General features: G+C 48.3%; 1 protein-coding gene across 3 annotated transcripts in view; it reads left to right on the forward strand.

Annotated features, from left to right (window-relative positions):
- The window catches only part of WDR59 (WD repeat domain 59), a 49,049-nt gene extending 30,042 nt beyond the window's left edge, over positions 1-19,007 (forward strand). For all 3 annotated transcript variants that reach the window (XM_063411032.1, XM_063411030.1, XM_063411031.1), the window contains exons 19-26: positions 8,913-9,046; positions 10,304-10,385; positions 12,222-12,334; positions 13,339-13,486; positions 13,579-13,651; positions 14,687-14,813; positions 15,224-15,366; positions 17,312-19,007. In XM_063411032.1, the coding sequence (XP_063267102.1) occupies positions 8,913-9,046; positions 10,304-10,385; positions 12,222-12,334; positions 13,339-13,486; positions 13,579-13,651; positions 14,687-14,813; positions 15,224-15,366; positions 17,312-17,547 (1,056 nt within the window). In that variant the 3' untranslated portion in view covers positions 17,548-19,007. The remainder of the gene's footprint in view (positions 1-8,912; positions 9,047-10,303; positions 10,386-12,221; positions 12,335-13,338; positions 13,487-13,578; positions 13,652-14,686; positions 14,814-15,223; positions 15,367-17,311) is intronic.
- The last annotated feature ends 3,692 nt before the right edge of the window (positions 19,008-22,699 follow it).

A 22,699-nucleotide genomic window follows, 5' to 3' on the forward strand; every position in this document is an offset into this window, starting at 1 on the left:
CAGGGTAATTGTAAAGCAGCTGTGAGGGCCTGATGTGCCTGGAGCAGATGCTGTGGGAGCGATAGGCTGAGCAAATTAGAAACAAACTGTGCTTTAGCAGGGGGTGAAGTGCCTTGCAAAAATGCAGTAAGCTTCCACTGAGAGTCTCAGAATTTGAGGCATTTGAGTAGTTTGTTCATTGTCCAGGTAGAGAACATGAATCTGTTGCAGCAGTGAAGAGCTTCCAGGTAACCCACAGAAAGCAAAAGGCTGTCTGCACTCTGCTGGCAGAAGAGTTTGGGAACTTGTGTCCCGGGAGCAGAGGAAGTCAAAGCCTTGAACATCTGTCCTTCCTGGGCATTGAGAGAAGTCTTGTTTTTCTGGTGGTGCTGGGCTGACAGCCAGCCCCATCTCTGGGACTGTGCCCTGCTTACATGACATCATTACAGGAGAGCCCCTGTCCCCAGTGCAAGTTCTGCTCCCATACAGACCCCAAAAGACTCTGAGCTCTGAATCTCCATCATATTTTTTTTCCTCCACATAACTTTTTTTTTTTTTTTTTTTTTTTAATGAAAAGAGAAAATGGTGCTGCCTGGTACAAGAATTACAGCCTGTCCTAGTCTTTGTAGGAGAGTTTATTTAAAGAGCTACCTCTGTCCTCTGCAGCAGGCTTGTCTCCGACACACAGCCTCTCTAAAATGACAGACAAGGCTAAAAATAACATGTGGAACCAGCTTGGTGCAATTTCATGTGACCTGTCTCCCCAGCCCTTGTATTGATGGCAACAAGATTTTTGTCACAGGGTAAAAGAATTCAAGAGAACAAAGCATGTGTGCAGCCATGTCTGCTGAAAGCCAAGGGAAATGCCTGTGTTCCCCTTCCCCTGCCGAGCTATCTCCTTGAATGCTGGAATAAATGTAACAACCCTAGCAGGGAACCGGTTCAAATGTTCTTGCAGATGAAATAGTATTAAAAAATAAGCCAAAAAGCCTGTATCTCCCTTCAGCAGAGGTTTTCTGATTCTTCAGGAGTTGATGTCATGGCCTCTGTTAGATCAATGCTACATATTTTTGTTATTTCATTGTGACAGTTTTAAAAAGCCCAGACTCTGAGTTTAGTTAACTCCTTGCTCTGAAGCTTGGATTTTATGTTTGTATTAAATAAAAGTTGAAATTATGTTCATCAAACTGTGATATCAGACAACTTCATCCCCAAAACTGAATTTATCGGCCATAGCCAAGTATTTAAATCCAGTGTAGCAACCACTGGCATCCACTACCATTAGCAAACAAATGGAATTTGCCCATTGCTAGACAGGAAAGATGTCATGTTCCCATAAAGGCAGGGGAGCTGCTGATTCCAGCAGAGAGCTCCTTAGTAAGCCAAAATGAAACTAAATCTGGCACTGAGCCTTTCTGTGCTCATTTAAATATGTGTATATATATATATATATACACATATACATACACACACACACATATAAATATATCTTTCTCACTTTTTATTCACATATGCACACTCCTCCTTTCTTCCTCCCTCTTTTTCACTCCTCAAAAAAAAAACTCTGAAGAACAGCAGTCAGCAGAAAGGAGGAGCTTTATCTGTACCATGCCAATGCCATCAGTGTTTTGAACCTGAGTGTCTCTTAAAGAAGGTGCCATGGAGTTTTTTTCCCTCTGCAGTTAGAGGGTTGTGCCAGTGGGAACCTGGGGGCAGCTCAGCCTTGCTGTACCTGGGGATGGTGTCTTAATTCTTCCCATCAGGGAACTGGTGGAGGGACTGAGGTTAGTTTTGCTGCTTTTCCACTGTACTGAATTTCCTTTAACTAACTCTTTTCTCCTTCTCTGTGAGGCCTGCTGGAGGAACCTGTAGCACAGGGCTGTAGCCCTCTCCTCTCTCTTTCTATGGGGCCCTGCAGCCAGCCTTGGCTTCCTGGCTGTAGGGCTCTTCCAGCAGTGAGATGCAAGGGGATGTAGAGACTGAAGGCATGGTTGATGGTCCTGACTGTCTATCATCAGCTGAAAACAAATGCAAAATACATTGTACCTGACCAAAATATCCCTTTTTATTGTGATGACTCTTACAGATCTGTACACAAAACTTTTTTTTCAAGTGAGTGTACAGTAATGTGCTTTGAAGGATTCCATTTGTTGCGATAATACTGTGTCGAGTACCTACTGAAATATCTTCAAGTTGCTAAATGAAAGCCTAATTTGGAGCTATTCTGCACAATCAGTGAATTTGATTGCTCACTCCATCTGAATGAGTTTCTCATTCCATTATGACAATACCCACATGGCCCTGCCAAGTAGCAGTGTCTCTACATCCCTTCTAATATCCTGACATATGGGTTTTATTGTTTAAAATGAAAGTGAACAGTTACACCAGGTTCCAGTGAATGAAGTTCTCGAGGATGCTGGATGTTAAAGGGAATCTGAGTAAGCAGGAGAGTCTGTTTAGCTTCCTGCAGATACCTGTGCCGTGGCACTGGACAGCCGTGTTAAAAATGATGCAGTTTACACTTAGCTGCCTTCCTCTTCAGGCAAGAGGAGTAAAACTTTGGAGTTTAGGTATGCGGGCACTTGGGTGTTGTCCTCTGCTCAATTCATGGTATGAACAAGGTCACATGAAGCAGTTCAGTGCTTCTTGCAGTAATACAACTCCATGTGGAAGACTTTATTCAGATTTGTGTTTGCCAAGGCCTTCCACAGAGGCTGGTGTTGGGCAGAGACACAGCAGCCCTTGCTCTGCCAGAGCCATAGGTAACGCTGTGCAGTACAATTGCGTGAGGATGAAAGTGGGGATTGTGGTTTGCAACTGTTTGCTGTGTACCAGAATCATTGGGAACAGTATCTTTAACTCTGCTGGTTCAGGGCACTTTTCATTTCAGTTTATTTACCTTTGTCTTTAATTTTCTTGGTGTCTTTCTTCCCTTTTCCTGCGTGTAATGTTTTCGCGTACAGATGTCTCCTCGCTCTGCCCGGCGGCGTTGGTCCATACAAGCAATTAACGACTTCCCGGTACTGTGTGCTGTGCTAATACTGTCCTTGATATGACCCTGTCTTCTGCCCAAGGGCCCAAGAATAAAATGCCACCTGCCTGCCTTTGAGTAACCTGCACAGAGCTGGGGCACTCGCACTCCACGCAGGGCCTAGGGCTTCACAAGAGCAGATTCATGTGTCAGTGGGCAGGAGCAGACAGTAGCAGGCAGGGTGCAATTACTGACCTACAGGACGCCTGTTTCACCTGACCTTGTGGTCAGGAAAGGATGCCAAGGGGTAATCTGGAGTGTAAGAAAAGATCAACCTCCAAGAAACAGAGTCCACTGCAGAGGAGCTGAGTGATTATTATACAGCATCAACCAACTGATGAGACTGATGTTAGAGCACATGATTTCTGAAAAGACGAAGCCTTGCTGGAGAGGGAGGGAAGATCACTTAAGAGCTGAGGAAGAAGCAAACGGGTTGAGTTTCTGACAATAATCCGTCATCTCATTAAAATGAACTGCCACTTCTCGGTGCAATCCATCACAGTCTTATTTCCTGGATCAAAACATAAAATTTCTTCTTAACTTGTGATCTTCTCCCATCCCTTGGAATTGCACCACCCTGCATTTATTTAGAGTGGTTGCACTTCAGCTACCCTGGCAGGTACTCCCTCCTCCTGGCACCTGCCCTGCCAAGTCTGCTTTGACAGTTGTTTTCTGATAGTCAGGTCCACGTGTCCCTCAAGCTCCAACATCATTCATAAACATCTTGATGATATCAGGATTGCTCAATCTGTGCTGTACATGTGGGCAAATACTATTTCATCATTCATCTTCCAAGCATAGATAAAGCTCAGAAAACTCCATTTCAATTTAAAGATGATCTCTTTAAGTCTGTTTGTCTTAATGTCTGCACGAACAATTGTTTTTTCACAGCTGCTGTCCTTCATGCTATCTCTTCATAAGACAGCAGGGAATAAAATAGAATCCTGTAACACCCAATTTAACTTGGTATAATAGGATCAAATTTTCCTAACTACAACAGTTCTAAAACTGTAGTAGCAAATAATAGGTGAAAGAAACCAGAAGTAATTTACTTTGACTCCATCAAGGCTTTTTGTGAAGAGCCTTGTGAGCAGGAGAGGCAAAGATATGTGAGCAGCAGAGGTAAGAAATGAAGTTCTGTCTTAAATCAGGAGCAGACTGAAAGACAGAAAACCAGGCAATGAACTTGCCAGCTTGTATGGTAAATTGTAGAGCACAAAGGCCACAGTTTAATTCCCTTACCATTGTCCTGGAAGGAAGAGCAAGTAGTGATGTGATAAAGTTATAATTTTCTGTAGATCATATTTAAAAGGGATACAGGGGTTAGTCCAAGCCTTGAAGGATTGATTGTATTTGTGGATAGCGTTTGAAAGAGGCTGAACTGACTCTCTGAAGGGGGCAGCAGTGCCTAGGGTGAAGAGACATGCATACACAAGGAAAGGTGCAGGTTATTACTGCAAATCATGTGCCTTCCTTCCGGAAGAAGAGCTCAGCATTGCTCAAGGTATTTGGGAAAGCAAGAGCTTAGCAAGTTTACAAGAAACAATAACTCCTCTTTATTTCTGGCCTCCTCTTATGAAGTGCCTGTGCTTCAGGGCAGGTGCCAGCTATTGATTGATGGAAGTTGTACAGAAATATTCCTGCTGTGCGGCACTTGATTCAAAAGGGCCTTGGATCTTTTGGCACCTTTGTGGCAGATGCCTGATACTGTGGGAGGTGCTGGAAATAGTAAATGTAGACTATTTTGAAGAGAAAATCCAGGCAGTGCTGCATGAGCCACACGGGGGAGTTAATCTGTAGGCAGTTGTTCAAAGTAAAGGAGGAGAGCATTCTACAGGGAGGAAGCAATTGTGCATTTTATTATTAAAAATAAATATGTGAAGCAGCTTGAACCTGACTTGAGCAGGTTTACCTGTTTAGTACATTGCAGCTTAATCTCTTGGCATTGAGTTCATTCTCTTCTGTTCACAACCTTTACCTTTGCCCTACTAACGCCAGTTTATACCATAAACCCTGAGATTTTGCATATGCTGATGTGAAATAGGCACTTCACATTTCAGGATCCTACTTAAAGCACTGCCTACCTCAGCAGGATCCAAAGGCACACACACCCAAGCGTTCAGCATCCTTTCCAAGCGGGCAGCATTTTGCAACTCCTGCTGCTGAGTATGCAGTGATGATGGTGGTTGCTACAAAGCAGTTGGTGGCTTATTCTTGGGCTATCTGTTTCTACATGTAACCCATTTACTGCCATCGTTATCACCTCAGATTGCAGCAAATTACAGCCTTGGGTTTTGTAGTGCAGGTGCAGGCTGGCTTTTTTAGTCATTATTCAGTGCTGTTCCCTGCTGTCACCTCCAACCCCATGATTGCCATAAATGCTCTGGTTTCTTTCCTTCTCGTGCTCTGAGGAACTGATGAGTCTTAATTTACTTATCACTGGAGCTATTTTCTGTCGTATCTTCCTCTCATTAAACTGAGGAGCAGCTGGGTAGATGCAGTTCTCCTTGGCATGGATTCTAGGCTTCAGAAAGAGCTAGAAATGTCGTGGGCAGAGCAGAAGACCTGTGCCTTTGTCCTTCAGCTGCCAGCAGCTAGCTTGGTGCATGTTGATTTCTGCTTCAGCTCCAACTGTTATGTTCCCTGCTCCCCATCCTGACCTGTGCTCCAGCCCCTAGGAAGAGATGTGTTTTCTGCTCTACACTAATGCCCCTAAGCCTTGGTGACGCTTTTTGATTACATCATAGTGGGAGTTCCTCCTGGGAGAAAAGGTGGAATGGGAGGGAGGTGGACCTTGGCCAGACAAACCCAACCTAAAGCTTTCTTTGTCTCCGGTAATCCCTGTTAAAAGCGCTCAAATACCGCCTTGTGGAGAGCTGCTCCTGTAATTAACATCAGCAATTATTGATTCAAAGTAGAACTTCAGCTGTCAATGGTGATGAACTTTACCCCATCTCTGAGGGTTCCCATACTTCTGATTGTGGGGTTTTTTCAAACTCTTACTTGCTGTAGCTGAGGTAACCTGAATTGCAAAAAAACCAGACTTTTAAAATGGTGACTCTACATGTAGCTTTATGATTTTTTTCTGTCACAACTTTAGGGGCTGGAAGTGGTGGGCATGGAAGTGGGCAGGGCCTGTGGCCATTAACTAACTCCACTCCTGGAGCAGCACCAGTAAAGAATTAGGGTTTCCTTTTTTGCCAGTAAATAAGCAGAATTAAAAGGAAGAAAACAGGACAATTTTGGTTTGAGTCCAAGTCTTCAGGGAGTTTTGATACATTTAGTGTTTCCATTTGTCTGGTGATATGCTAAAAGCAAGCAGTGGAAACCATTCATGAGAGCTCTTTTTCATTCTCATCTTCATTTGTTGTCATTCTCAAAAAAAAAAAAAAAAGACCAAACTGCCTGTGGAAAATGATGTATGTTGTCCATGTTTCTAGTCTCAAAATGCTCTTGGGAGGCTTCTTCAGTCTGCTCTTGCAGGGGGCAGGAGCAGGTTGAATCTGTTCCCAAGCACTGGGCAGAGGGAGCTCTCCATCGACTGTGAGTCCTGGGGGCAGCTGGCCTACACGTGGTCAGGAGGTGATGTGTTCTTACGTTGTTCTCCAAATTGCCTGCCAGGCTCTAGAAGCTCTTGTTGATAGCCCTGCAGAAAGTGGTTCTGTGTCTGCAAACCTTGGCTCAAACACAGCACAAATAACAGCTTTTGCTGTGAGAAGCCTGGTAGCCCTTCCAGGACAGTGCCTGAGCTCTTTCCTCCTGGGGTGTCATTGTGCTGGGGCTCCCAAGCTTCACTCTTGTGCTGATTTTGGTAACATCAGCAGTTCCTCGCTGCACCTGGGAGCCAGCATTTGCTGCCCTGAGAGGGAGTGAGGTACAGGTGCCACTGGTACTTGGGAACCTTGTTGTAATACAGCCAACATCCTTCGGCATGGGAAGGGCAGCTAAACTTTTAGGTGTTATCAAAACAGGATTAGCCTGCCCAACGTCAAGAGAGGCAGAGCTGATCCAGACTGTGCCTTGATTAGGAACTGATGGACTGAAGAGAGATGGGTCTCCCACCTGACCCCATTCTAGCCACCTTCCACTGCATAGTGCTTTTCAGCCTCAGGGGAGAGATAAGTACTGCAGGCAGATTCCTCTTGGATGAATTAGGATTTGAAGAGATGATGTGGCAGAGGACTAGTCAGTCAGCTTTTCTAGAGCACTGGATGCTGACAAACCTGTTCCTACCAGTGTTTCACCCCTCTGAATGTTGGGCATCATGCAACCTCTGCTCCTCTTTACTCAAGGGAGTGGTGGAAGATCAGGGTGATGCTGTGTGTAACATGGGCATCCCAGGAAAACCCCATTTGCGCCTCCTTTGAGGCTGAAATGCCTTCTTCACCTACAGTCAAGCTGGAGCCTCTGATACTCAGCTGTGCAGTGTTCAGAGAAGCTTCAGGAGCTCATCCTTTTTGCTTCTTGTGGCATGTGTTACTAGTATGCTCAGCATGGCAAGACCTCCTCAGCACACTGGCCTAAGCTTGGGCCAGGCAGGCAGTGGCATTTCTTAAGGTCATGAGTAGTTTTTTAAGGACATTTAGTGCTTGATAAGCCTGTCCAGGTTCTCACAGGACTGCATGGTCATGGTCAAAAGTTATTTGGCACTCAGCCATCCTGGAGCTGGCCTCACGCCCACGGTAAAGGTGACCCTGCTTGCAGGTCCGAGTCCTGCCTTTCCTGTATCCCAGTCTGCTCTTTAGGAGCACCAGTGTGAGCCTGTGTGAGCTGTGTCTGCCTTGCAGAGCCATCAGCACAGGGCTGCCTTGCTGGCCCCTTGAGAGGGGGGCTGCTCTGCTTTGATGAGATGTGTGGGAAGCCCCAACATGAGTGCCCCAGGAGAGCCTCCCTAACTCAGCATGACCAGGCGCTTCCATCGGGTCATCGGCTCTGTGTGGCAGTGAGGGAACACGCCATAAGAGAGCAGCATTGCAAAGCACTGGAACCCTGCCTAGCAGCCAGTGCTTCCTTCAGTAGAGCTCCAGTGCCTTCTGCCTGTCGTGCTGCTAAACATCCTCTCATGGCTCCGCCTCACTCTCCTAGAGCAAGGAGCTGGAAGAGGTCAGGATACCAGACAAATACTCTACAGTATTTTACACAGCCAAGGTAGCTTTATGCAGCTTGGCGTTAAGATGGCCTTTGTATCTATTACAGGGAGTATTTGGGAATCTTGGCTTCTGTTCCCTTCTGTTGGTTCCTCTCCTTTCTTCTCCCCCATCTTATGTCCTGAGCCAGCTGTAAGTAGCTATGAGCATGGTAGCTAGGGATCCTTGCTAGGAAAACTTGGGCCCTGCTTTATCATCTGCCATTTGTTTGTTTGAAGCTGTTGATAAAGCAGGAGGTGGGAGCCCTGTGCTGGCACTGAGCAGAGAGGGCTGTTCTCACCCTGAGAGGGCAGACCCAGAGACAGTCTGGAGCTGTGGGCTTGCCCTGAGGCAAAGGTCGAGCAGCAGCTGCCTCCAGCATGTCTCTGTGCTGACACTGGCTGAAGTCAGCAGTGGTCTATCTGCAAAGGGTTCCCAGAGAATGAGAATTGAATGGTCCTCCTGCCAAACTTGCCTAGGTTTGATTGGCATCCCAATGCTGATTTATTCTATTATTGGCTTTCACAGGGAAACTCACAAAATACTTTTGAGTGAGTTTGACCTTGAGCTCGCTGCCTTGACCTGCTTTTCACTTCCTACAGATGGAGGTGCTTGTTCTCCTGGGCATGTCATGAATGTTTTCCAGGGTAACACAGAGCCTTCTGAAAGGCAGGTTTGGGTGCTGCTTGCATTATTCCTGACCCTAGTGCTTTGTTCCCTGTCCCAAGCAGCCCACTGTCCTCTTCCCCAGTAACGCTTTGCCATTCATTCTGCAGAAATCAAGGAGGTGGAAAAGCAAACGAGAGGGGACAGATGCCAACAACCGACCTATCAAAGCTGCTGGGAAAGTTATTATCCAAGATATTTCCTGCTTGCTGCCTGTCCACAAACTGCTGGGAGAGCTCTACATGTGAGTGCGTGTGGGCTGTCATCCTTTCCCAAGTGAAAGGAGCTGTCTTTAGCATTGCTGTGCTTTAATTCTGACATCAGTCAGCATGGATCTGTGAATGTTTCTCTACTTTCTTCCTCTGTTCTTGCCTCACTGCTTTTTTGGTATCCCTCTGCTTATGAGAGGGGACCTGTTTCCTGTAGATCTGAAAAGTGTGAGGGAAGAAATTTGTGATGAGATGTGATCAACAGAGTTTGAAGTGGTGCTTCAGCATTGTCACTACAAGTGTTACAGGTTCAGATTTTAACCTGCTAAAGAGAGAAATTATCTGTAGAAATTACTTTTCAAATCTCATGTTAAATGCACAGGCTTAAAAATCTCAGTAAATGCACATTTTCATTCTGTAAAACTATTAATAACTCATAAAGCTTTTTAATTTCAGAAGTATTTGATGTGTTCCCACTTGGTTGTACGTCAGGTCTGTTCTGCAAGTTGTTATGGGTTAATGGAAAGGATGGAGTTCTGTGGGCATTTTTGTGTTGGTGTTGGTTTCAGTTTTATTTTAACAAAGGGCTGCCCTTTTCCAGACTTTCTAAATCACATGGTTACAAAACCTCTGTTCCTGATTTTTTTCTTTCTTAGCTTTGGTAATACTGGCTGGTCCTTAACAGAATTTCCAGTCTATGGACATTCAGGAAAGAAGCAGGTTTCCTTTCTGAGGAAAGAAAGAGAGGGAAAAAACCCTTCTTTCTCTCTCTTTCTATGTTATTAAAAAGAATATTCCTTTAAAAATCCTGTTGGACCTTCCTTCTTGGGACATCTTGTGTAAACAGCCTGACCCTTTTCCATGTATTGTAAAAATCTCACGCAGTTGAAGTGTTGGGAAGGTTTCTGTTAACAGGCGGAAAAGCACACGTGGGTTTCCTCAGCCCACCTTGCCAGCCTGTCAAGGCTTCACACTGTGGGTGTGTTATCCCCCAGCCAGCCTGGTTCCTCCCAGTGTGCCCCCATCTCCCTCTGAGTCAGCCAGGGCAGACTGATGGGCTGAATGGGAACAGGAACATGTAGCCAACGGCACCAGCTTTTAGGGACAAGAATGATTCTGGACTTCACAATACCCTGGCAGAAGTTTGGTCTGATATGCTCTTGGAAATGGTGTTGCTTAGAATCAATCCCAGCTAGTGTGGAGTTTGACTTGGTGTGTGCTGTATTAGCAAAAATGAATAGTGGGAGGAAGATGGCAGTTACTCAGAGCTGAGATACCTCCTTTCTTTTCAGACTGAATGTGAATAACATCCAGGAGACTTGCCAGAAGAATGCTGCCTCAGCCTTGGCTGTGGGGCGGAGGGATCTCGTACAGGTATGCCCTGGAATCAGACCCCTTCCTCAGCATGCTGGGCTACCCTCCAATGGCTTGTGCTGTCACTGACATCCAAAAGGCCACTGGGGTTCAGCAGCTCTCTCAGGGAGCCTCTGGTTGGTGAACCAGGCCTGTGAACGGCTGCCAAGGTGCTCCCCACCTCGCTGACTCCCGGCATTGAGAGATTCCTTCCCAGGACTGCACACAGATTCTTTTATGCCCTTTGCCAAAGTGAACGAAACACATTTTTCCAGGAATTCCTGTAGGCAAAGTGAGGAATGCAGCCTGCTTTTGAGTCATCAAATGGAGTAACTGTGCACAGAGTTGCCTAGCTGCTGTCAGCATTTTGTTCCATAATTTTTTTCATACTTATGTAATTGTTCCCATTGTTTGGCATTCATCTGTGCTGGCACTGGGTACTAACTGCAGCTATCTTCTCCCAAGAGAGCCTGGGCCCAGGGGCCCTAAAATGGGGCTGGCTATTTGCCTTCACCTAAAAAAAGGAGAAAAATGGCTATTGTGGCCCATGCTTTTCCCTGTGATTAGTCCACTGCAACAGGCAGAACATTTGACAGGACATGGCAGCACCTGCAAGAGATGGGAATTGGCAGTGCCACAGGAGCTGTGCACATCTCAGCATTTGGCTCTTCCTAGAGCTGGACAGGCAACATGCACAGGCTTACCTGATCTAAGCAGAAGCTGACTGAAGCTGTTGTCTTGCTTCTTGGTGGGCTCTGTGACACCAGCAGAGAGAAAGTAGGTCTAGTTCCCCTTTGTCTGTTCTTCCTCTTGCAGTCTGGTTTGTCCACATTGGACCAGAGTTTGGGTGGAGTAACTTCAGCAAGATTTCTCTGAGATAACTTGGTTTTCCCTGTCCCATGTGACTCCAGCCTGTACAGCTCACAGCAGACATGCAGGCTTGAGTTGCAAGTTACGGGTTTGATGTGCTCTGTAGCAGTGTAGGAAGTGGCATATTTCCTGTTTCCTTTCTGTGCATTCTCTTACTCAGCCCAGTCCTTGTTTCAGTTTCTTTTGTGTCACTTTGTCTCTTTCAGGGGGAGCAGTTTTGGGACTACTTTTTCTGGCTGTTTGTTCTTTGTACTTGTAGCATGTGGTTTTTCTTTATTGTCCATGTTGTCAGTTCTCTAATTTCTGCTGGTTTTTTAGCACCATGCTCTTTTTCCTTTCGTGCTCTTTTTTTTCATGCTAAACTAGGAACTTTCCTTTTCCCTGGAATATTCTGTCTCATTTTTAAAGGCACAGCAGAAAAAACATTCCTAGATCAGTGGTATAGAGGCTGACAAGATAGAACCATTTTCAGAGTAGAAGATGATAAATGAAGGAGAAATTTCATGTGAAGTGGTTAAACTTCTGAACCAGAAAAGGCAGTGTCCTGTCTGTGCCAGGCTGCATTAGGAGAATAATGCTCAGTAACAGCACTAATGAAAGGATACTTCACATGCAAGTAATGATTTACCAGTAAACTTTCTGCCACCAGACATCTCTGAACCCAAGAACTGTATCTAATCTAAACCCTTTTGAGGCCTGTGAATATGAAACACACTAATAGACTATAGACTGTTCTCCTTTTGTGTTTAACTCAAACACAAAGCAGGTGGGACAGGGAAAGCTTTGGTTTTATGTTGTTCTCTATATTATCTGTGGCACAGAGACCGAAACTGTTCCCTGCTGTCAGGGGAGAAAAAAAAAACCAAACACAAACAGACAAACTCCATTATTATCTGTCTGTCTATGTGTGAATTTGTGCACACCTATGCCCTGGGAGTGTGGTTAATCCTAATTATAGCTTTGCTGCTTTTCCTTCCTGTCTGCCAGGTTTGGTCACTGGCCATGGTAGCCACTGATCTCTGTCTTGGACCGAAGTCTGACCCAGATTTAGAGATACCTTGGGCACAACATCCATTTGGACGTCAATTACTGGAGTCCTTGTACGTGTCTGAATGCTGGGGAGGGGTTGGGGAATGGTTGCTGAAGCAGAGCCTTCCATAACTATCTATGTGTAAGGGTTCATTTCAGATTTGAGGTAGTGCCACAGCATGGATTCTTTTCCCATCTCAAGGCTGTGATGCATCACGAAGGGAAACTCCAAATGTGTTTCTGGCATACGGGAGGCAGCCCTTGACCTTCTACCTATCACTCAGGTCTTCCTTGGCCAGCATTGAGCAATAGGCCAGGCACAGGTGGAGCTCTGCTTTCCATACCCACACTGCCTGACGTGGAGATTTGGGTTTCCTGTTCCCCACTGAACGAGTCTGTTGGTGCAGCATCTTTTTTTTCCACTTTCAGATTCCCTGCGATCACCTAGCTTTACTGGGAAGTTGCTGCAGTGGCGTCAAAACCAGGTGTTAGCTACAAATGTCTTCCAGGTGGTGAATCTGCTCAGGAGGGCACATAATTAGTAACTGATATTATTTTTCAATCCACGCTATTTGGAAGTGCAGGATTTGTGTGCTGTGCTTTCCATACTGGTGCTTGGCCGAGCTCTCTCCTGCTGCATGGCAGCAGTGGGAGCACAGCACAGGTTGTTCTTTATCACTCTCAGCCTTCAGAGGAAACTGGAAATTTCCTAGCCTTCTAGAAAACCTGCAGCAGCCTTTTGCCTTGTGATCCAGGTGCAGGATGCTTGCACCCAGAGGGCTTTGTCACAAAAATGTTGTGGCTGGGAGTGGGTCTAATGGCTCCAGCATTACATCAGAGCCCAAGTACTGCTGAGTTCCCAGAGCTCCCATCTTTCTCCCACCAGTTAGGGCATGAGTGTTTTCTGAAGGAGAACTTGGCTCCTCAAAGATGTGACAGAAAAACCAACCCAGTCCCTCAGTGCACATATCTCCTGTGGGCAGTCATGACACCCAAACCCAGGCTTGAAATTAGCTGCCCTGGAATCTTAATGGTTTTGCTACTGAAGTCTCACACTGTCTTTTTCATTTCCCAGGCTGGCTCATTACTCACAGCTCCATGATGTACAGACCCTGGCCATGCTCTGCAGTGTGTTTGAAGCCCAGTCCAGGCTCCAGGGGTGCCCCAACTCTTGTGTCCCCTTTCCTCAGCGTGCCTCCAACCTGGCCTCCCACAGCCGATACGTATGATTGCCATTTCTTTCCCATTTGTCTTGGAGATCTCTGATTGTCTCTCACATAGATAACATGATGTGTTCTCCTTTCCCCCTCAACAGCCCAGCTTTACTTCCTCTGGCTCCTGTTCCAGCATGTCAGATCCTGGAATTGGCACTGGAGGCTGGAGCATAGGTATGAGACCTGGCTAGTAAATAAAGGAATCTCCTGCCCTTCTGGCCAAGGTTTGAGATGGCTCTGATGGTGGGGAAAAGAGGGAGTTAGTACTGGCTGTAATTGCAGAGGTGCCAGAGCAGCACTGTGGGGTTTGGCCAGTATGGTGTGACTCCATGGCTGGAAGTGAGCAGGCCTTGCAGTATCTGTGTCGAGGCTCCTGCAGTCCTGCACCCTCTGGCTTCAGTAGATACTTCATTCAACGAGTATTAAACACCACCTCAAAATATCATCAGCTGGCTAATTCCACAGGATTTGAGGGGAAAAGCAGTGCTGGGCTTTCTTCTCTCACTGGAAAAAATGCAGCGGTTGGAAGGACTGGCTTCTTTGTGCTGTGAATATCCACAGAGGTTTTTCACTGTGACAAAGATGACAAAGGGGTACTCTGGTGTCAGAGTTGAAGCTTTTGGCAGATTCCTGGTGATATACACAGCCTGGAGCAGCATCAGCCCTGTAACTTCTCAGTGTGATATCAAGGCACGTGTGACATGGGGAAGAGGAGAGAAGAGGATGGGGGTTAGGGGAGTGGATAATCTCCTGTAGAAGTTATTAGCAGTCATCTCCCTGCCCCCAGGGCATTACCTTGCATGCAGAGGCCCCTTTACGTAACAGCAGTCCTGGTGATGAGAGTCCTTCCTCCCTGTCTAGGAAAGAGGAACTCAGGTCCGCCTGGGAAATGTTCCCAAGCAAACTCCCTGGGATTGATTGCCCAATTATTTTTTGTCTAAAGCAGAAGGCAAAAGGGATTCCCCCACATCATATTTCTTTGCCTGGTGATCCCCATCAAGTCATATCACCAAAAGTGTTGTGGAAGCACTTGGCAAGTAGAGGCTGGCACTTAGTTCTTGGAGGCAGGGCAGTGTTTGTTGGAATGCAGAGGGTGGTAGGACAGAGATTGGACTGAAACACGGGGGTGCAAACCTGTGGTCTTTCATGTCCCTTCCTGACTCCAGTTTTGGGGAAGGAGATGCACTCACAGCTTCTTGGTGTTTGCAGCAAACAAAGACACAGAGCAGACCTCCACTCCCTGGTGCGAGTCTTCTCCAGATGACTTCCGCTACGGAAACCTAATGTACCCTGATCATCGGGAGCGGGAGAAGGACCAGCATGAGAAAAACAAAAGGTAGGTTATCATGTGCCTCAGGGATATTCAGAGATGCCTTACTTGTGTCTCACTCACGTGGAACTCAATGGCCAGGTCTGTCTCGGTGCTCTGCAGTACCACACCTGCCCCTAGACCTTGTCATTCACAAAATTACTTGAAGTTCCACCCTGCAGATCAACGCTGCTGGGATTACACGTTGTATATCCCTAATAGGCCCCAAAGGACAGTCCACCCACGGAGTGTGCACCCTGGAGTGTAGAACAAGTCAAGGCCAGAGCAGTTTGTGTTCAGCAATGTTTCAGCAACCTGTGGGAAGTGCCCTGCTGCATTTCCAGCAGTGTGAGCTGGTTGCCTAGCTGTCGCTGGAAAGAGGATTGCAACCAGAGTCTCTGAGAGTTGATCAATTACAAACCTGTTTGTTCCTCTAGGCTGCTGGATCCTGCCAACACTCAGCAATTTGATGACTTTAAGAAGTGCTATGGAGAAATCCTTTATCGCTGGGGCCTGCGAGAGAAGCGGGCTGAGGTTCTGAAGTTTGTCTCGTGTCCTCCTGATCCCCACAAGGGAATTGGTGAGTGTCTGGTCCAGTTGCCCAGGCAGAGCCACAGCCCTGCCTCAGGAGCTTGGGAACGTGCAATCTGCAGGGCAGGATGTGTCATGGACAGAATGGACAAAGGTTGTCTGAGAGACCCACCCAAGGGAGTCACAAGGGTTTAAAATTGTTATATAGGTGTAACTGAACCTTGATACAAATCGTTCCACAGAATTAATGATGGCAAACCAATTATTTAATATGAATAAAATATGAATTTAAATTCTTAAATTTATTTAAATTGATGAATATAATGATACTCATTAGACTAAAAAGGCCTTAATCAAAATTATTTACCACACAATATAGAAAATTAAAACTAGTAATACAGTGCACTGATTATTAAATAAATAATATCAAATAATTATCAATATTTATCAATTAATTATCATTATTTATCAAATAATTAATCAGTAATTATCAGGTAGACACTGATGTCCACCCATAGCAATGGCCATGGGCAAATCTCTCTCACTCAGCTTTGAGGAGTGACCTTGAGGGGTGTCCCCACCCAAGGTGAGGATCTTCACACACACCTAAGGGAGGTGTGTTAAAAATGTTTACCATTTAAAATTGGGACTGGTCTTTATGGTATGGAGTGGTTAACTGTCAGTCACACAATTTTAGATAAAATGTTGTCCTGCCTGCTCAACAGAACATGCTTTATTTTTGAGTAAGATGCTATCAGTTCTTTGGTTTCTTCTTCTGTAAACATCTGCCTCTCCCTTCCGTACCAGGGCTTTCACATCCCTGTTGATGCCAACCTTGGTGAGGAAGCATTAGCCTTACCTATCCCTGTGATGGGTCTGATTTGGGATAGTGTGATCAAGCTGGTTCCAGCATTCTTCAACATTAAGAACAGCAGGCCCCTCCCCTGCTCAGTCTATCCCAGATAGCTTGCAAATAAGGCAAAATCCAAGATACTTACTCCTGCTTAGGCAGAGCATCCTGCTACATGGATTAGGTGTCCATTGGTTACTGAAATGTACTGCAGGTGTGACAGAGGTTAGCTCTGCCAGTAACTAGGTTTGACTTCTTCACAGTTCTGAGTGGAGGCAAGGCTTGCAGATGTTGGTTCAAGGGCTTTGTAGACTGTAACATCTCTCCAGGAAAGCTGGAAAATTCACATACTGTAATACCAGCAATGCACAGCTCTGTGCTGGTGAATGTCCTGTATTCCTTCTGAGATGCCCTGTCTTCATCTCGGATCCTGGGCTGAAGTGTCCTTACATTAAAATTGCAAGATCTCTAACTATGTGAGCTAGCCAGCAAATAGGTAAAGAGAACTTTTCTCCTAAAATACTTCCAGCAGCATAGCAGCCCAGCTTATGGACAGCTGCTAAACTGTCTTCTTCACAGACCTCTGGGAATGGATGTGCTTGACCTAGGGGAAGAAAGAGAAGTGAAAGATGCCAGAGAAATAGCAGTAGTCCCACCTTGTCACCCAAGACAATTTCTGGGGAGTAATTGGAGTGAAAACAGGTGACTTAACCCACTGCCTTTGCCCCTCCATGGCTGACAGTCTGATACAGGAGCCATCAGGTGGGCTCTCTGATGATAAATGGAGGCTGTTCTTGCTTGCTTAGTGACACTTCCTAGTGGTGAGAGGTAGATGAGACCAGCAGGAAGCCTTCATGAGTCCGTGTTTCCAAGGCTTGAAATCCAACCCACATTTCCAGCAGACAGCTGTAGCCATCAGGGGGACTGGCGGGCCAGTCAGTGCCTCAGTGCTCTGGTTGCCCGTTCCTTTAATCGCATATAGAGAACAAACCAAGGTCTCTAGACACCATCCACTCTCCCATCCTGCTGGAGCTTTGAGGCAGTTTAAGGGGCTCATCTGCTGAGCGCGGGGCTGTGTGCGGGGCTGCTTTGTCCGTGATCCCGCAGCACTAACGGCGCCGCTCTCGTGTGCTCCCTCCGGCAGAGTTCGGCGTGTACTGCAGCCACTGCCGCAGCGAGGTGCGCGGCACCCAGTGCGCCGTCTGCAAGGGCTTCACCTTCCAGTGCGCCATCTGCCACGTGGCCGTGCGGGGCTCCTCCAACTTCTGCCTCACCTGCGGACACGGGGGCCACACCAGCCACATGATGGAGTGGTTCCGCACACAGGAGGTCTGTCCCACGGGCTGCGGGTGCCACTGCCTGCTCGAGAGCACCTTCTGAGCGGTGGGGACAGCGTGCCACCCGGGAACTGAGCAAATATTTAATTCCCAAGCCATGCTGAGTCAGCTCTGCTCTGCTGTGTCTGAAGGAGATCGCCACAAGGAGCTGAAGCAGGACGTCCTGGTAATGTGCCGTGGTGATGTTTACAAGTGCTTCCATTACTCCTACGCTCCCCAGGTTGCTTTCAGACCAATTTGACCAAATTCCCTGTGTCCATTGCTGGCAATGGATGCCAGACCAGAAAAATTGCTCTCTCCTGCAGAAGGGTGTGTGAATATTGGTTAGTTTGGGATGAAGAGGTTTTTGAAAGCTCCCCTGGAAAGAGCCCACCTGGCAGAGCCAAACTCACTCCAGCAATGTAGAGTCTTTTCCAGGTGCCTCCTTATATGGGCTCAAACTGAGAAAAAGAGTTGTTTTACACAATTAAAGCAGAAATAATTCTCAAGCAACAGTAAGCTCTAAAGGTGAGTTGTACATGGCGCTTGAAGAGGAAATAGTGCATGGAACTGTGCTCAGAGTTTCTCTGGAAGCAGCAGGGTCCTTATTTTGAATGGCTGTTTACATCATTTAGATTTCCCCACAAAGCAAGAGGAGGAAATGGCATTTTTCAGGATTACTTCTTAAAGAGATTTCTGCTCACTAGTCAATACCTGTGAAAAGCCCAGACAAGCATTCAAGGTCCCTGGGATTAGTTGCTTCCAGCAGTTTTAGTACTGTTAGGCTTTAAGGTATCTCCATCTCCTCCTCTGACCAGGTGATAAAATGCACTTTAACTTGTCCCTGTCTTGTTGATGACACTTCCTGGTGACTGGGAAAAGCATCTGCCTTTTGAGTTTGGGATCCACACTGTCTTTCCATAGCTGTGTTTTGGAATGTCTTGGCTCCCTCACTGAGAAAACACAGAGGACACTTCCATACAGCTCCTTTTGGCTGCTGTCTCCAAGCACTATGGGGAAAATTATGGGTAATTTGAGATCTGCTGCTGCTGGAGTGACAAGGCTCTTGAACAGGGAGGCAGCAGTTTCTAGGGAAAAAGGGGGTTTGGAAGAATGGTGGGATCCACAGAGGCGAAAGGTTTATGACTTTTCTTACTGTGGAGCATAACTGGAGAATGTACTGATGGATCTGTCTGGTTGGGGCTGTACCTGTGGGGCACTCCCAGCTCAGGAACACTGCTGTGCACTGTGTGCACACCTGGAACGTGCAGCCTGTGCCTCTCCAGGGCTGGCTTCTGGCTGAGCTTTGGATTTGGGTGAATGTGTGGTCAGGGATGAGCCAGCTGGAGCTACCCCCACCTGTACCGGCACTGATCCCTTCTCCCACGCTTGCCTGCTGAGTGGGGCCATGTGCCATGGCCATTCCCAACCCCTGTGCTAGCTCAGGCTGTGGAATCCTCCTGTGGAATAAACAGATTATGTATCTTAAACACTTAACACATTAAAATTATTTTTTTAAAGTGGTGTTCTGATAGAATGTATTGTTGCTCTGATAGCTCTCCCTCTGTGGGGAGCCCCCAGCAGCTCTTCCTCCCAGTGCGTGGTGAGTGTTGCACCCATGGCCCTCTCCCTGCACCCCAAAGCAGGGGGCTCGGTGGTAGCAGAGCCCCCCAATAACTGAGGGGCTGTTGGGTCCCCCAGCCCTGGCTGGGACGATGTGCAGGCACCTGCCACACCAGCCTGGGAACTGCCCACGGTTGTGAGGCTGCTCTTGGGAAAGTGGAGCCGGGCGGCGTCTGAGCTGCCGGCGAAGCAAAGCCCACATCCTGCAGTTTGGGGAGGCCCTGGGCAGCGTCTGCCCCCCAGGAGAGGACCCGGGTGCAGCAGGTCCAGCCCGGCGCCGCGGCAGCCCCGGGGCCAGGGCGCTCCTTGCCAGGAGCTGCAGCGAGAGGGCTCCCGCCCTCCGCCCTCCCTACGTGCCAGCCATTCAGCTTGGAAGTGTTTTCATTTCCATGCTTGAGTGCTCCTGGAGATTGGAAGGGAAAGGAGATTTGTTATTTAAAGGTGACGGACCGACAAATTGTGGTATTTAGTGTGTTATTACAGTCCATTACGGTCCATCTCCGTAGCATGTGAATGCCCCTGAGGCGGAGCGAGGCCGGCACTTCAGAGGAAGGCAGAAAAGCCCTTGCCGTGGCTGTTTGTGCAGCCCTGCACAGGTAGGTGGAATTTCTTCCCGGATGCTGCCAGCATTTCTCTCACACCCTGCAGCGTGTCTGGCAGTTCCTTTGGGAGCAGCCCCACTCCATGCAGAAGTGTGTGTTGTGAGGAAACATGAATGGCTTATTCCCACCTGCCTGGAGCTGGTTGAAGAGAGAAGTGTTGTTGTTGCCTTTACTGTGCAGAGTGGTAATAAATGGTCAGAAATGGGGCCTGGTGGTGCCTCACACCATCCCCTTCATCTGCGCTGCCCACCCCTGACTGCCTGTCCCTGCATCCACCCGCTCTTCAGAATAATTCGGTAAAGTGCAAGAAGTTGCCCAGTTGCCAAATCTCGCTCTGAATTGCAGGCTTTAGAGAAGGGAAAGGAGGCAGGGACTGCTCAGGCAGTGAGTCTGGGCCAGAGCATGCACCAGACTAGCTCTGGGGATGCTGCTATGGTCAAACCAGGTGAATTGGATAGAGCCTTCAGCTGATGTACAGTGCTCAGGAGCGTGGTCAGTCGTGCTGCAGGGCAGGACATGACCCATCCATGGTTTCTGCTGGAGCAGGAGCAAGGGGGCATTGGATTAAACCTGCTGCTCTGCACAAGCAGGAGCGCTCTGCACACCGCGTGGGAGGAGTGTCAAACCACTTCCCTCAGGGCATCACTGGTGCCATGTGTTTGCCAGGGCTTCAGGAGTGGCTGGACACGGCCAGGGAGAGCAGCTCCATCCCAGAGCACCCGGCCAGCAGCGCTCTGCAGAGATGCCCACACGCCCCACACCTGCTTTGGTGCCCTTCCCAGGCCAGTGCAGAGGGGGATGCTGAAGGCAGAAGACCTTAGGTCCAACCCTGAAAAGCTGCTTGCCAAAACTTGCTTCAGCTGCCTGCCAAGTGCATCCCAAGGGCTGTTACCTGTGTATCCATTAGCTTTCCCAAGGACAGGGCTGGAAGAGGGAGAGAGCTCCCACAACAACCCACGCTGTGCCCTAAAGCCACTTGCCAGCATTTTAAACCCTATTTGTTTTCCTACAGAGGGTATAACGAGCGTGGTGTGTCTTCCCTATCCCCACTGAGGCTTTCCACGTGCAAAGGAGGAAGTTTAATCCCTGATGATTGAGTTTGAGAAACAGGAAGTGTTTAGCAGAGAGGGAAAACCTTTCCCCATGGATGCAATACCAAGTAAGAGTCTGTACTAGCCTCCTCCTCTTCCTCCTTGGTGGCCACAGCTCCATTATCATAGCATCAGCCCCTCCAGCACTGCAGAGCCTCATCCTGCCCCAAGACCAGCAGCACATTCCTTCTGTCTCCTGTGTGCCAGCCCCAGCGTCTAGTCCGTCTGTCTGGTGGGGAAACCAGTTCAGGAACTGATGAGCCAAAGCCACTTGGCTGCTCTCATTTCAACCATGCTGATCAGCAGACTGACTACACTTCCTGATCCTGCTTGTCCTGGGACTGCCACAGTGCAGGGACAGGGACACGGATGGGGACAGCAGCAGGGGCAGGGCATTGGCACAACTCTCTGCTGCCCATCTGATGCTGTTACGCTGGTGCCTGCTGTGCAGTTTGGTCCCAGTCCTGCCCTTCTCCCAGTGCCACCTGTGCTCAGAGCATTCCTGCTCTGCAGGTGATAGGGTCCCCCTGCTGCCCCATTTTCCCTGCAGAGCTGGGGATTGGCTCACCCACTGTGGGGACACCCTGCTGTGACATGGGCAGATGAAGTGTCAGCTCACAAGAGCCTGGCTCATACCCCTGAGCCCCGATGTGGCACAACTGAGGACCAGAGTTCTCCGTGTGCTTGGGAGAGGATGGCAGCAGGGACCCACAGGTCACCCAGCAGCTTTGTGGGCTGGCAAAGGCTGGGCCCAACTCTGCCATAAGTTGTGATTACAGAGGGTGGCCCTTGGCAGCCTGTGGCCCCAAAACCCAAGGTAGGGCTGGGCTGCACAGGCAAGAGCAGCTGATGGGGACTGTGTGGAGGGGTCACAGCCACGTGTCCCCTCCATCTCCTCCAGCACCCCACAAAGGGATATTGGCATCTGAGCATGCTTGGGGTCTGGGATCCCTGGTTTGGTATTGGGTGCAGTGGCCTCCAGCTGCGTGCCCCAGCTCATTCAGATCTGCCTCTGCCCCTCACCTTGCCCTCATGCTCGTCAAAAAATCCTCAGTATCCATCCAGAAGCCACCCTGATGTCCCAGAGAGCTGTGCCAGATTGAGCTCACCCACCACAACAGGACCCCCTTGGCCTTTGAGGGTATTGCGAGAGTGTCCCACTCCAGCATCTGGTTTGGGGTCTCCCAGCAACCTCTCAGGACTCCTCCGGCTGTCTCAACCTCCAGAAAATGTTTTTGTCCTCCATCCCAAGGGACTCCCAATGCACCCTAGGTGCCCTGCAGCAGCCCCCGCCGGGAGCATGGCCACCCTTAACCCTTCTGTTCCTATCAGGGTACAAAATCAATCTGCCCACCCAAAAAAAAGGACTTTCCCCCCAGGCAGGTGGCAGGGCCATGCCAGGAGCTGGTGGGAAGGTGGAGCCAATGCTGACCGCCACAGCAGGTTTTGCATCCACCTTGATTAAAGGCCTCAGTGAATGCCTGGCCAGCGCCTCACAACACCCCAAAGCCGGGGGGCTGAGGTGCTGTGATGACCCACCCTTACAGGTGGGGCTGGGGGGGCTCCCCATTCCTGGGATGGCAAACCCCACCTTAATCACTGCTTACAGCCCGGTGTGGCTAGCAACACCAAATTTGCTGGCACATGGCCAGCCCCTGTAGTCAAGGGTGACACCCCAAAGCAGCCCCCCTCACTTCAGAGGGAAATCTTCCCAAAAAAATGCATGGGAAACTTCTTTCTTGTCCTTCTTTCCTAATTATTTGGCTGTGAATACCTTGGGATGTTTGGGGCTGCCTCCTGCCCCCCTGGCTAATTGCAAATATAATTAACTACTGAAATATATCTTCAAACAGCTGGGAAGGGGATGTGGTGCCTGGCAGCAAGTGACACTGGGGTCAAG

This window comes from Prinia subflava, chromosome 13, assembly GCF_021018805.1.
Source record: "Prinia subflava isolate CZ2003 ecotype Zambia chromosome 13, Cam_Psub_1.2, whole genome shotgun sequence".
In the NCBI taxonomy this organism is placed as follows: Eukaryota; Metazoa; Chordata; class Aves; order Passeriformes; family Cisticolidae; genus Prinia; species Prinia subflava.